The 14507-nt window shown below is 32.4% G+C and overlaps 1 protein-coding gene across 2 annotated transcripts in view; it reads right to left on the bottom strand.

The window, feature by feature from the left end:
* Positions 1–419: 419 nt before the first annotated feature.
* Positions 420–14507, bottom strand: part of cyst (rho guanine nucleotide exchange factor 18 cysts) — a 183990-nt gene continuing 169902 nt past the window's right edge. For both annotated transcript variants that reach the window (XM_089646421.1, XM_089646422.1), the window contains 2 exons: positions 10754–10854; positions 420–9601 (listed from right to left, as the gene is read on the bottom strand). In XM_089646421.1, the coding sequence (XP_089502547.1) occupies positions 9418–9601; positions 10754–10854 (285 nt within the window). In that variant the 3' untranslated portion in view covers positions 420–9417. The remainder of the gene's footprint in view (positions 9602–10753; positions 10855–14507) is intronic.

Below are 14507 nucleotides of genomic sequence, written 5' to 3'. Positions count from 1 at the left end.
AAATACAAAAGCCGGCAAATCTTTTGAGCCCCAAGAACAAGTTGTATAAATAACCACATGCCTTGCCACAAAACCGTGTATAATAGGAAGGAGTGAATGTGGGTCTTCAAGAGACATCTGGCTTGTTTCCCGACATGCACCGGTGCCGAAAGGATCAATGGCGCTAGTTCCTCGGAGCAGCTTCCGTTAAAATACTGGTAGAACAAGGACAACATTCCCACCGACACCTGTGCTCTAATGCTTGCAATCCGTTTGTTAAGATGTACCTGAAATTTTTTTATCGATTTCACCAGAAGAAAGGCAAAATTGAACTAATTTCCGTATGAACGCGCCTGCAACACGAGAGAATTTGATGAATGAATGAGTTTTCGGAACGATGGAAAGGGAATGAGAGAATAAAAAACGGTGGCACATATTTTTTAAAGAAGTATATTATAAGATTCAACAGTTTTGGAGCTTCAATACAACGAAGTATTAGATACTCCTACAAACAAACTTTAAGAACGAGAACGCACAAACTATTGTCTTTGTTTCCTTTCAAGGAGGCGTTATAATATAATATTTAGAGTTAAAATTGCTACACATTTCTTATAATAAAATGATCAACAAATAAAATAAATGCATCACTATAAAAATGACAGGAAGCAAATCCTGATTAAGTACCAAAGTATTACCGAGATGTCACATCATACAAAGAACTTTACCTTTGCTGATTGAAGGCTAATAATGTATTAACGCAATGGAGACATTAAGTTTACATCGGAATGTAAGCAGTCAATGGTTTAATTATCATTAAATATTAGTGGAAATACATACATAAGGGGCATCAGACTATAATTATTATATTATTTGCCTTCAAATTATTGTAAACATTATTTCATAAATACGTAATAGGCATCACAAGTTATAGGAAGAAGCAAATGCTCGGAAAGTAAAGTCAAATAACGTAAATTTATTCACGAAACAAAATAAAAGTTATGGAAGTTAAGTACGTACATTGGATGCTTGAATGTTGCCAATAATAAAAAATATATATTACATAGTAAAATAATAAAGTTCAAAAAGAATTTAAGCAGGTACTTTTTTATATCTCGGAATAAAAAAATGTTTTAGGCAATCTTTTAAAAAAAATTATTAAGTTTTGAAAATATTAAGTTTAAACACTGATAAACAAGGAACTTTTTATGGTAATGTATTACCATCTTCTTCTTTCACTGGTGAAAGAAGAAGATGGCAAGAAATTTCCTTAAAAGTATACTATTTTATCAGAGTCTTAAGGGAAAATGTAAAGTACATTATAATCTACGCATTCATAGATGGCGTTAATTTAATTATTTTATGAAAGTAGACTTTTTGCAAGTAATGCTTTAAAATATTAATAAATAGTTTTTTTACATGTAAAAACTCAATTCTTTCAAGGCATACTAAAACAATTTTGTATTTATATGACTTTCTTGAATGAGTGAAATTTTTATGCAGACAAAACTATTAATTCATTAAATTAATTTCATCTATGAATGCGTAGATTATAAGATACCTTACTCGTTATAATCTAGGTGTTCAGAAACATAAACATGTTTACAATTTTAAGACAATTTTTTTGTTTGCTCCTGTATTTACGCAATATGAATATTAATAAATAGTATTGTCCATATAAAAACCCAATTCCTTCAAGGTTTATTGGTAATTCAATCCAATATTGTATTTGTATGCCTCTCTTAAAAGAATTAAGTTTTTAAGCAGACAAAACTATTTATTCATATTCATGTAGCATATGTCCGGGCACACAAAAAAATCGTCTTTATAACTCATAACTTGGACAAAGGGTATTTCAATTAAATTAACGCCATCTATGAACACTTAGATTACAACGAGCGTCGCGTTTAACCTTAAGGAATTGGATGCTTGAAAATATAATATTATAAAACATCAATCCATACTTAGCAATAAAAATTTAAAAATACATGTTTTAGAATACCTACACAATAACAATGAATATTTTTTAGTATTTTTTCTTTGAATCAGAACACTAATTATAATTTATAATAAAGAGAATTATTGTTTTCTTTGTATTTACAAATTTGACACCTTTCGAAAGCAGTTTAAAGAAAAGATAATTTATTAACAGAGAAATAAAGCATTTTCAACACCGTGGTAAAAGTAAATTTCATAATGACCGTAAATGAAAAATAATTATGAACTTAAACAATTAAACCTAAAATATTTAAAATAAATAATTTTTTAATATTTGACAAAGTTGAAATTTCGATTAAGAACATTTTAAACCTAAATAAGTAATTCTTATTACTCTGTTTAATAATTATTACTTTGCATAATGATTAAAACTTATAAGAATTATTATTTTTTCTCAAACGGTACTTTCAAAATTATGTTAGTCCCGACGCTAAAATTAATTTATTTACAAGTTTATTATTAATTTATTGAGATACACTTATTCACAACAATGAATAACAATATAACATTTTTGGAACGATAAAAAATAAATAAAATAGTTCCAACTTTTTGAAGTAAAAACCTTATAATTTTTCCCAAGTTAACATTTTTCACATATTTTTGTAAATAATTACCGATTGTGATGTTTTTTGTATCATTTTATTTTTCCCCAAGATTGCGGGTGATAAATTAAATTTAATATTATTGTAAATAAAATAAAACATAGTACCTAACCTTTTCACAGAAGTAATTTGTAATATTTTGTTGGTGACAGGGTTTCAACTTGAACCTATGCTTTATCAGGGCTAACTAAATTCATTACAAAAAAAATTACATAATAAAATTCCCAAATTTCATCTATATTTTTTACTTCGAGCAACCTCAGGAATCACTGGTTAACCTTTCCTTATCTGTGGTATGTATTTACTACACATTGCTTCTAATAACTTTAATAACTCTATAAATATAATACATTCTGGGTTCAGATTTTAGGTATTCCTCTGTCATACATTTATGCAGTGAATTAAAAAATAATATTTTACATAGTTTTCAAATTCAATTAAAAATCAGAGTGTTTTGTTAAAAATCGGGAACAAATACACTAATACAATCAACCGTGTGACACTGCTACGCGAAGAGTGTGCAAGGAAATGACACTTAGTTCATTACGCGGGAACATGAGAAATCGACACGTCCGCAGTTGTATTTAGACCATCGCAGTTGTATTTAGATGAGTCCAGCGCCCATCCAACACCTGAAGCCAGTTGGTCGCGGGCCGTCGCTAGATAAGTACTCCTCGCACGTTTGTTTAGAATCTGCCGATGGTTTTTTCATATTTTCGGCAATTAAATTACAATTTTTTATCACTTTTGATATTAAATATAATAAACATAAACGATTAACTATGAATATCAATATTTTTCCCATATTAAATCGCTTATTTTGAGATGTGTATTGACTACACAGCACCGGAACGCGTGGATTTTTTTAGCACAGTAAGGGAAAGGTTAAATGAAGTCAGGTATATCTCTTAACACTCTGTGTGTAAACTAGTCCCAGCCAGAACTCATAAGAACTTCGTCAATGTTCGTCCTATTCTTTCACACACTTCTTGTTTGAAAATGAAAAAGACAGAAGTTGCTGGAACGATGAGTTCACATATTATCTCTTGCTGGGACTGTATAGATCAGTCATTCTCAAAGTGGGTCAATATAGACCTGCAGGGGGTACATGTCAATGGAAACAAATTGGGGGTGCATAAGATGTAAATGGGGATTGCACATTTGATATCACTTGCAACACGTTGCGCCCATTTGCTCAATAGCAGCATTTGACCATACTTGTACGACTTGTTTCATTTTATTTATAAACACAAATGTCGGAGACAAACACTATGCTAGTGATGTGATTTCTAGGGAAATCGAAATATAGTGAGAATTATCGGGGACCTCTGATGTAAATCATGTTTATAATTATTTTATATTAAGCCCTGATGAAGCTTAGTTACCGTGTTTTATTTTATTTATAGTACAAATAGTTTGCTTTCTGCGAAAATCTAATATTAAAATTTTTAAACATTAAAAATAAAATATTAATTTTTAAATTCTGTCGTTAAAATTTAAAGACTCGAAAAATAGTAAATTTATTTTTAGAGATTAGCAGTCGATAGACCTATTTCAAGTTGGATTGTCCCCAGTCATTCAATTATTACATTCCTATTTACACTATGGTACAAGAGGCGTTAATTGTTAATTAGTTCATTATCAGACGTTTGAAACCACAAGCTCATCATCCAACCAGTCTTCACTATCTACAAGGAATGAAAAGGGAAGGATAGTTTAATATTTAGCCAAGGCACCACACACTTACCATCTATTCCTTTGCGTTAATTCACTCCTCCGACCAAACAAACAAACCTACATACTTTATCCCCTCTAATAAACATCATTTTCATCAATGTTATAAAAGAATTTCTAAAAAATTTTACAAAGAAAAATAAATAACAAAATCCTTAGTTGATACGATTGTTAATTATCATTAGTATTTAATTATTTAAATAGAAATTTTTCAAAATCCCTTGTACATGGTTCAACAACGCCCCATCTATTGTTAATTTCCCAAACTACAATTCAGTCAAGAATTGCCGTGTCGCATTTATAACAGTTTAAAAATTAGTAACACTTTTTACAGTTATCCTGCAGTTATTTTAGGTAGAATATAATATCCTCTACACTTGGCAAAACTAATTAAGCGAGTTCATACACATCCATATGTAAAATTATTATTATTTACTAGGATTATTTGTTATTTATTTATTATCTGCTCGCTAGAAAATTTCATTTTGCCACAAGTTAAATAATTATGTTTTCAACAACACGATATATCAAAGTTTAAAATTTTGTAAAGATGGTGACGACACAGTTGTATGAAAAGAGAACTTTTAATTCAAACGCAGCGAACACTATTGTTAAAATTATTTACTTTCTACTAGAATTTTACATACTAGAGAGTAACAACAATGGTTTTTATTGAGAGTAACAAGTGACTTACGATATTACAAAAATACTTATCGGCCAATATACGTAACAAGTGTCTAAAGATTACTTACCACAGTATGCTACTTACAATATTATTCTCATCACTAATTATGTACTGGGAAACTTCAAATACTTAAAACTATTACCGAAATACTGTTTTTCTTATTGAATTTTATACAGATTTTTGAAAGGGTTATAACAGCGTGTAGACACGGCATTTTGTACATAAAATGAATCGGTTTTGAGGTGAGATACGAGACGGTACCTGATTAAAAGTTTTCATAATAGGAGATAATTTCCTATGCAATCGGGAGCACAGAATGAAAGAAAATAATAACATTTGGTCAAATACTCAGGAACAATAGCTTTGCAAAACATTTTATCCTTGCAGCGACCCTTCGTTGCTAACGTTCTTCTGGACAAGTTGTACGTGGTGGTAAACTTCAAAGTGCCTAGATATATTAGGCCATTCTAATTTTGTATCACTCAATTTTATTGACAGAGCGCATGAACGTGCATGTACAGAACGTAAGACTTTGCCGAATAAGGAATAATGGAGCTTTTTCTATGATTATTGAATATATTTTTTACTCAAATGTCTGACAAATAATAATTATTGCTACAGGAAATAAATAATATTATTATGTAAGTGATTATTTCTAGATACTTAAACAGGGAAATTGACAAAATATTGAGATCGCTTGCAATATTGAGTAAGTTAAAATTTAAACCAATCTATGGTTGAATCTAAATTATATGTTTACATTTATTGAAATAATAAAAGCTAATTGAAAATTGTATTAATTTTTTTTTTGTTTTATACTAATATCGAAATTGGCTATTTCGAAGTTTTTGATTTAGACATTTTGTATTTTGGAAAATGTAGTCTTAAAATTATTAAATTAATTAAAAAATTTCTACTAACAATTTGGCAAAATTGGGGACGATGTTGTTTTGAAAATAAATCTAATTCGTTAATAATAAAACTCACATCAAACTATTTTTTTCTTTTGAGTTTTAGCATCATCACAAAACTACAATAATTCTTTATTGTTGAATATAATTCTTTTATTGATATGGAGTACACAAGGTACGTATTTGATATTAACATAAACATCAAATTAATTGCATTTTGATTGCTTACTTCTTGATTTATTGGTTTACTACAGTGAAATGGTTTATATTGTCCAATTTAAATGGGTCAGCTAATTTACAAAATCTTTAAAAATAAGATAGGTTTTTTTTCGAATCCTTTAATATATTTTTCTCTGAGTGGTCTTAATGGTCCATTTAAATTGGACTGAGCGAAAGGGCGCTTCTACAATTTCTATGGCTATGGCACAGCGACGGCAACGGTAACGGCAACCATTTTCTTTAATGTGTGAGGGAGATGTATGATAATGATTACATTTTTCGTTTGGGGGAAGCAGACAACAGCTCTTTCTTAGACACTATATTATGTGTAGTGTGTAAGAAAGAGTTGCAGCATTATTGTGATAAAGAATGTACTTTTATTAGTGCCGATGCCGTGCCGTAACCGTATGAATAATAAAGGCTCCCAATTTGTACTTCAGACTAATTTACAAGTTTTCTTGGGTAAATATATTTTCCACAATCCTCAGATCACACAGGTTATAAAGTCTCATACGTGGTAATATTTTCAACTAGGATATGAGCATTTTGTGCAATAGTTTTTTGTTAAAGTTTTAACAGATTTATTTATTGTTTTGTTTGAGGTAAGAATTTTGCTTCTCCAGAACATGAAGAATTTTAGAACACATTTACGTTTTTAAAACAAAATGTTATAATTTGACAGCTTCAAATCCAACTGTGCTCAAAGTTCAACTCAACATAGCCTAATTTTCAACATAGCTTTCTTCACGTTTTTGACTTGTAACATCTAATAATACTTTGTTAAACATGTTATGTTTCGCTGCATGCAAAGGCTCTTGATTTCAACTTAAATATCTAATGAAGACAACTATTTAATTCGGGGGTTTGAGTAAACATGCACAAAATAGGTTTTTATGGTGTTAGTTTGGGTTATTTTAATAATTTATGCATATTTCCTAACCTTCAAACGTAAGTTTGATTGAGAAAACTATAATGCATATTTTACCATCTCCCACAATATAAATAGTTAATTCTTGTAACAATTAAGTTGAAATCAAGTGCTATTTAAATATTTGTTTGCATATTAAATGTGCAGCGGAATTCAGCAAGTTTATCAATGCAAGTCAATTTCGGAAAAGTGTCCAATTTAAAATTATGAAAAAGAATGTCGGTGGGTTTTCTTTTCTACAAACCTACAGTTTTATTCCAAGATTGATAAAATTTTGCACACCTGACTACACGAGATTTCGAAAAACCACCCATATCCCCCTTCTCTACCTCTTAAAACAAAATGTTGATACGCCTTGATTAAATTTTGCATACTTGCCTTTGAAAATGAGCATCTACAAAAGCCAGTACATCAGCAAGTTTAAAATAAAACCAAGATAACTTGAGTCCGCACAGTTCGATTCAAAGCAGTGAATTTGTTTAAAATCTTTCAAACGACCTTTGGTCAGTAATTATAAAAAAATAATATTCTCTATTATTTGCTTTGATAAAATATCTTGTGAAATATAATATATTTTGGACTATTTCCATATTTTGTTATAACAATTTATTTAGTAAATATTTTTTAATTTTGTTTAGAATAACTCAACTTTAACGATTGCACAATAATTTCCACCAGAATTTTATAATTTATTTTCTAGAAGCATTTTAGGAATATTCTACTAATCTAAGAGAATTTACTAAATGTCTGTTCATAATAGAAAATAAAACCTACCTTTTGAGTAGTTTACTGACTTTATGAATAGATTTTTCAGCATTTAATTTAGTACAGTAATAGATTTAAATACAAGACTTCTTGAATCACAACAACCTCACTTTTTAACAAGACACATGGTTTAATTTGTAGCAATAACATTCTATCCTCTTCGTCCACTTTAAAACATCATGAAATTCCTCCTCCACAGTAAAATAGTTTTATCATGATCGTTGGTCAAATGTCAATAATGATTATTATTAATTTTTCAGCAAGTCTTTAGCGATTCGCATTGAATTAGTTTTCAGTTGCGGTTTCACTCAATTTTCCGGCGATTGCGTCGAATCTTTGGCCTTTAACAAAAACAAACAGATGTTATTATGTTTGCATCGATAAATGAAAACATTCCATGTAAATAAATACACATCAAAAAACGAAAAAAAGTAACTCAGTGTGAATAGAAAATATGACTAAAGAAAACATTTAGTAATGAAGGAATTAAATAAAATTTGATTTCAAACTGTGAATGAAAGTAAAAGTAATGAAAAGTTGATAGAAAAACCAGAAAAATACCACTAACAATATAAACCATGCGTCATATTTACATTTTTACGTCAGTCTGTTAAATAATGATGAAACGAAAATAAGTTTTTCAATTGAATTACAGATTTTCAGTCAGTGGACAGGGGACATTTTTCATGCCATAAGGGCAAAAACTTTAGTGCACGAAAAAATTCACAAATGGCATGAAGAGTTTGAACTTGACCTTTTTTTTAAAATTTTCGTATATTTGTGCAAAAATCTTTATGCACCATCAAACCATATTCAAATTGTTAAACCTGACTAATAAACTGGAGATGCTACCCGAAGGCGCAATGTTACAATTATTCTAAATCTGTTGCATTTATTGTCTTGTATCAACAAAAATCCAATCTGATTGATTCATCAATAAACTGATTAGAGGCAATCAGAATACAATCTAACATGAATGATCAAACAGCAATCTGACTCAAGAGATAAGGAAAAAATCTAATTAAAATGATCAAACAGTAATCTGACTCGAGTGATCAAATAAATTTGAATGATCTGACGGATTGGTCACCAAACCGACACCAAAGACGTGATTAAATGACTGGAGTGATCAAAGAATGATCACGAACAGCAATTTGATCTGCCAAGATTGGTCACCAAACTGATAAGACACAATTAAATACAATCTGACTGGAATGATCAAAGAATGATCAAACAGCAATCTGATCTGAAAAGATTGGCGACTTAACTGATAAGACACATTTAAATACAATCTGATAGGAGTGATCAAAGATTAATCAAACAGCAATCTGATCTGACGGATTAGTTAACAAACTGATAAGATGCAATTAAATACAATCTAAGTGGAGTGATCAGAGATTTATCAAACAGCAATCTGATCTGACAGATTGGTTAACAAACTGATAAGAGGTGATTAAAATACAATCTAATATGAATGATCAAACAGCAATCTGACACAATAATTAAATACATCAATCAACAATACGATGAAAGGTTAGGTTAGTATGTTCACACCTTAGTCTTGATCAAATCACTGAAGAAAGCCTTGAAGGAGGACCGTCAGAAGAATATGATTTCCTCTTCCTTCTGATTGGGCGGGCGGTTCTCGTCCGTGACTTGATGGGCTGAGGTGGCGGCCGCTTGTGATTGGCTGAGCAGCGTCGGGGACAGGTTCATGGCTTGGACGGGCGACTCGGGACTCCGCACTCGGAAGCGCTCCGGTAACTTGGGGTAGGTGTTCGTTCTGGTCAAGTGAAAATTTAAAGTTATGTAATCAGAGAACGTTACAGTAGAATGGCGAACTTTAAATAAGTTGTATTTATTTTTTTTAAATTTACACAAACGGGTAAAATAAATTATTAAAAATACTATAAATGTATGCTCCTTTATCAACTAGATCTTAAAAATACAATATGTAGGTCGAAGTCAAGGCTTCCCAACCTCTTTGAGGATATGAGGTACGTTTTATCCTAGATTTAATGGAGATCAACTTCTACAACAAGAATCTTTCAATAATTTTTGATATTACTTTTTTTAATTCTTCAAAATTTTGACCATTAACCTCTCAGACAAAGACTTTTATTTACTTTGTGTTCCTTTGCGAACTGTCAAAACGTGAAAATTTTTGTGTTATTCACGAGTTTTGTTAAAAGCTTCATAACTCACGTTTTGGGAAACGTAGCCTCATTCTAAAAAATGTTTTGGAAAGATTATGAAATTCACTATCGTATTGTTTTGTTATACGTAAATATTTGCGTTTCTAAATATACATTTTCTGAAAACGTCAAAAATATGTAAAAATCGCTGACCATTATTTCAAAGCTGTGAAAAATGTACTTTTTTCTGAGTATCATAAAGAAATAACACTTTATATATTGAAGAAATATAATTAAAAACTATTAGTCACCTCAAAATATTAACCGTCCAAACTAAAATATTTTTAATAAATTATTTAGAAACGCAATAAATTATGAACGAACAAGATGACAGATCCAATCGACTTAGATAATGCACCTCTACATTCCATAGGTATTCTTGAATACAGACGCGTAGCGTTATTCATTATCGATACTCTGTTTTTTAAATCATGGCAATCCGTATACTAGTGATGGAAATAAATCGATTTTTGTAAAATCTCGCGCGTTTACGTGAAAAGACGTTCTAATGTCTTGACCGCTATTATCATATTTACGTCTTTTGACGTTCTAATGTTCTGAGTGGTTAAACTGCTTCATTAACCCTTCCCTACCGAAGGGGGATACTATACGTCCCCCAAACGAGTTTTTTTACGATATCTAAATTGATGTAAAAAGCAATTTAAATATTGCACACAACTCTCGTTTATCACATCTGTTTTTGCCCGCTTTAAGTGTATTAATAGGGTTATTATTTTTACCTTGTGGCCTTGTTAGATGCATTAGGGGTGGTGGCAGTAGCTCCGAAGCCCATCATGGCTGGACTGCTCCCAGTACGACTATGTGAACTCACTGGAGATTGCTACATAAGAAAAAAAAATAATAATTATGAGTTTTGCAAACACGACAAGAAATAATGGTTCATATTCAAAAGAAAAAATTATAAAAAAAAATTACACAATTAATTTTTTGGATATTTGAGATGTCGTGTTGGGCTTCCTCCTTCTTTAGCCAACGTTTCGGAAGGCTTTACTGTGTCCATGATCAGGTCGGAAGTGTGGATTGTGGTAAAGTGCAGAAGCGTTTATATTACCTATTAATATGAACCAGTGGAACGCCAATCGGTCTCTGGAGAACAAGCGAGCATTCTAATATGATCCTTTTTAGAATAATTTGGGATGCACTTTTGACCTAAATGCTTTGAAAAATGTATAAAAAACAAAATCACCATCGTTTGGGCTAATAAAACTTTAGATTCCACTAATATGTTTTTGTTTTATGCTCCGGCCTTCAACAGGTTAATGGGGATTTTGTGGATTGCCTCCATAATTAGGTATGTTTAACCGGTAAACTGTGGCTCGACCGCCGGCGGGCTTTTTTTAAATCCGGCGGTTTTTTTTTTTTAAAATGCGATTTTAACCCTTATGTATAAAGAATTTGTATGAAGTAAAAGGTCAGAATCGCTTGCGCCAAGTTCGGACTAGAATTAGCTTTTTGTTTCATGAGGCTACGAGCCCTGTACGTGTAAATATAAATTATCTATGGTAAAGTGGCGTCGCTTTTTTTATGACCTTGTTTCTAACGGTCGGTTTCTGAGTGAGCGTTAGCTAAAAACGAGATTAATCAGTTAATTCAACAAATAAACGTAAGTAATTGTGTTTTTATACATAGTTCATTGACCAAGTAATGTGTTTTGATAAATATAAATCATTTTTGATATTGTAAATTTATAAAAGATGACGTAAAAGTTCGCAAAAATTTTGCAGGAACAATTTTTACTTTTTGGATGGAGTTATGTACATGATATATTACATTATTTGGAGTTATTCGTGTATCATTGTATGGAAAAAACAATTGTTATTATATATCGAAGCCCTCTTTTTGTCAATACTTCGTGATTATTTTTAAAAAAAATGATATGTCATGTCATGTGTCAAAAAAATAGCTGCGCGTAAATATTTGATTTTTAGATGGGAATATTTACGTGATCATTATGTTATTTTGAGTTATTCGAATGTCATTATGCAGGGAAAACAATTGAGATTATGTAACAAAGCCATTATATAGTCGATATTTAGTGAAAATATTTAAAAAAAATAAGTTGTGCATCTCTACCGTTTCACACAAATACATCGAGATTACTTTACATGTGTTAGTGTTTCAACCGACAGCGCCACTTTTTTTACTGCTAGCGGCAGATTTTAAAAGTTGTGTTATCAAGCAATTCGCGTATATTGTACAAGCAGGTCCAAGAAAATGTAAACTATTGTTTACGGAAATATTTTTATTGGTATTTATTATTTATTATGAAAAATAGTAATAAATATCACAAAAGTCACAGTATTAGTAAATATCACAGTTGTATAGGGTGTCCCAAAAAATAATAAGAAAAAATATTTTTTGTTTATTATTATATATACAAAATTTATAAATACTAGTATATGTCTGATTGTTCCTATTATTATAGAATGGAGACTAATACTGGACTGGAGGTACGCGGTAGAAGGACTGGTGAGGCAGCGCCGGTCGGAGAGGCAGCGCCGGACGGAACGATGGTATGTTTTTTATTGTTATTATTTGTGTATTAGTAGTAGTTACATTAGGTTGGTTGTTTGCTTTTTTTTTTTTTTATAGGGAATACCTCACAAGAGTCCCAACTGCTCCCGTCTGGAGCCAGTGAGACTATGGCATCCCCAATTGGGGGATGTTGTGAGGCTGAAGGTAAGTGGGAAGGGAAAGAGGAAGGTGGGGAAGTACCTGGCTATTCAGATCTAGTCACTAAACACGGCTAAAGCCATTTGGAGCAACGTTTCAATTCTGAATGGTGGTCTTACACCAGGGCGATACTGGTAGTATCTTCCACTCTGGAAACTGCTTAATTTTTTCCAGAATTGAAAGACATTAGTGTAACAATAAATGTTTATTTTTTCAGGTTCCTGGAGCCGACAGAAGAGGCGGCAGAAGCACCCAAGAGGCAGCGCCTCTAGCAATCACGGTATGTTGTGTATTAGTAGTAGTTATATTAGGTTGATTGTGTGCTTCATCTTTTCCAGAATTGAAAGACATTAGTGTAACAATAAATGTTTATTGTTTTAGGTTCCTGGTCAGCCAATAAAAAGGAGGAGGCTACACTTGGAGGAGCCCTCGGATGATCCAACCCCTTCAACCTCTACAGCTCCAACGACTCAGGTAATTATAATAAGACTAGGCTAACTTTAACAGTGCAATTTTTGTATTTTTCTTCCTCAAGGGCGCTTTTCAATGAAAATAAAATAATTTCGCATAGCTGAATATATATTTTTTCTTTCTATATATAGGTAGTCGACAATATCATCTTCGAATTTATCGGCTTCGATAGCGAAGATGATGACGAAGATGATGTCGACGTAAATCCCGATTGCGGTGGTGATCCCGAATATATCCCGCCCCTGGGGATCGAAACGGATGTGCCTGAGGAAGAGTTGGAGCTGTTGGGGGAGGAGGAGGAAAACCCCGAGGAGCAGTCCTTCACCTGGTCTGAAGACTTCTCTTCGTTCACGGGTCAGCGGGAAAATTTTACCGTCCTTCAGCCTGGCCCATCAACAGAAGTGTTCCCTCCGACAGTCGCTGCATCTGCCTATGATGTTTTCTCCAAAATATGGGACTTGGAAACAATGTCCTATATTGTAAAGGAAACGAATAGGCATGCATGGAGCGCACTGGACGAGATAACTACCGAAGATGGGGTATTGCACATGGCCGCCCATTCCAGGCTGAGGGAGTGGCGAGATGTGACGGTCCCTGAACTGTATTTGTTGTTCGCAATATTTATAATAATGTCCATTTGTTACAGAGCTGCCTTACCAGAATACTGGACAAAAGATATTTACTTAGAGATGCCTAAATTTAGGACTCTAATGTCTTATGATAGGTTTTGTCTGATAATGCAGTTCCTCCACTTTAGTGACAATAATGTCGGTTCCCAAGACAAGCTTGCAAAAGTTAAACCACTATTGGACATAATGAATGAAAAGTTTTCCAGTCTGTACACTCCTCGTGAAGACATTAGCATAGACGAGTCCCTGTTGCTCTGGAAGGGTCGCCTAGGTTTCAAGCAGTGCATCCGCACTAAGGCGGCTCGGTTCGGCATTAAAACCTATGAGCTGTGCGAATCAACAACAGGGTACTTGTACCGCTTTATAATGTACACGGGAAAGGGTACAGAAGTCGAAGAGAACCACCTTGGGTTTTCGAGTAAAACTTCTAAAGTTGTACTTAAACTCATGGAGGGGTTCTTTGACAAAGGGTACTGCCTTTACATGGACAATTTTTATAATAGCATGCCATTGACTAGGTACCTGAAACAAAGGAATACCGATGTTGTCGGTACCCTTAATCGCCGCCGAAAGATGGTACCTCAGGTTATTAAAGCCATGAAGAAGAGTGTGCCACGGCATACGATTGTCGGTAGACACTGTGGTGACTTTTCAGTCGTTGCTTGGAATGATATTAAAATTGTCACCATGGTGTCTACCT

The sequence above is a fragment of the Hesperophylax consimilis genome, chromosome 24, assembly GCF_061612785.1.
Source record: "Hesperophylax consimilis isolate HC1 chromosome 24, BYU_Hcon_1.0, whole genome shotgun sequence".
Lineage (NCBI taxonomy): Eukaryota > Metazoa > Arthropoda > Insecta > Trichoptera > Limnephilidae > Hesperophylax > Hesperophylax consimilis.
Note: the sequence above shows the minus strand (reverse complement) of the source record. Positions and strands in the feature narration are given on the sequence as shown.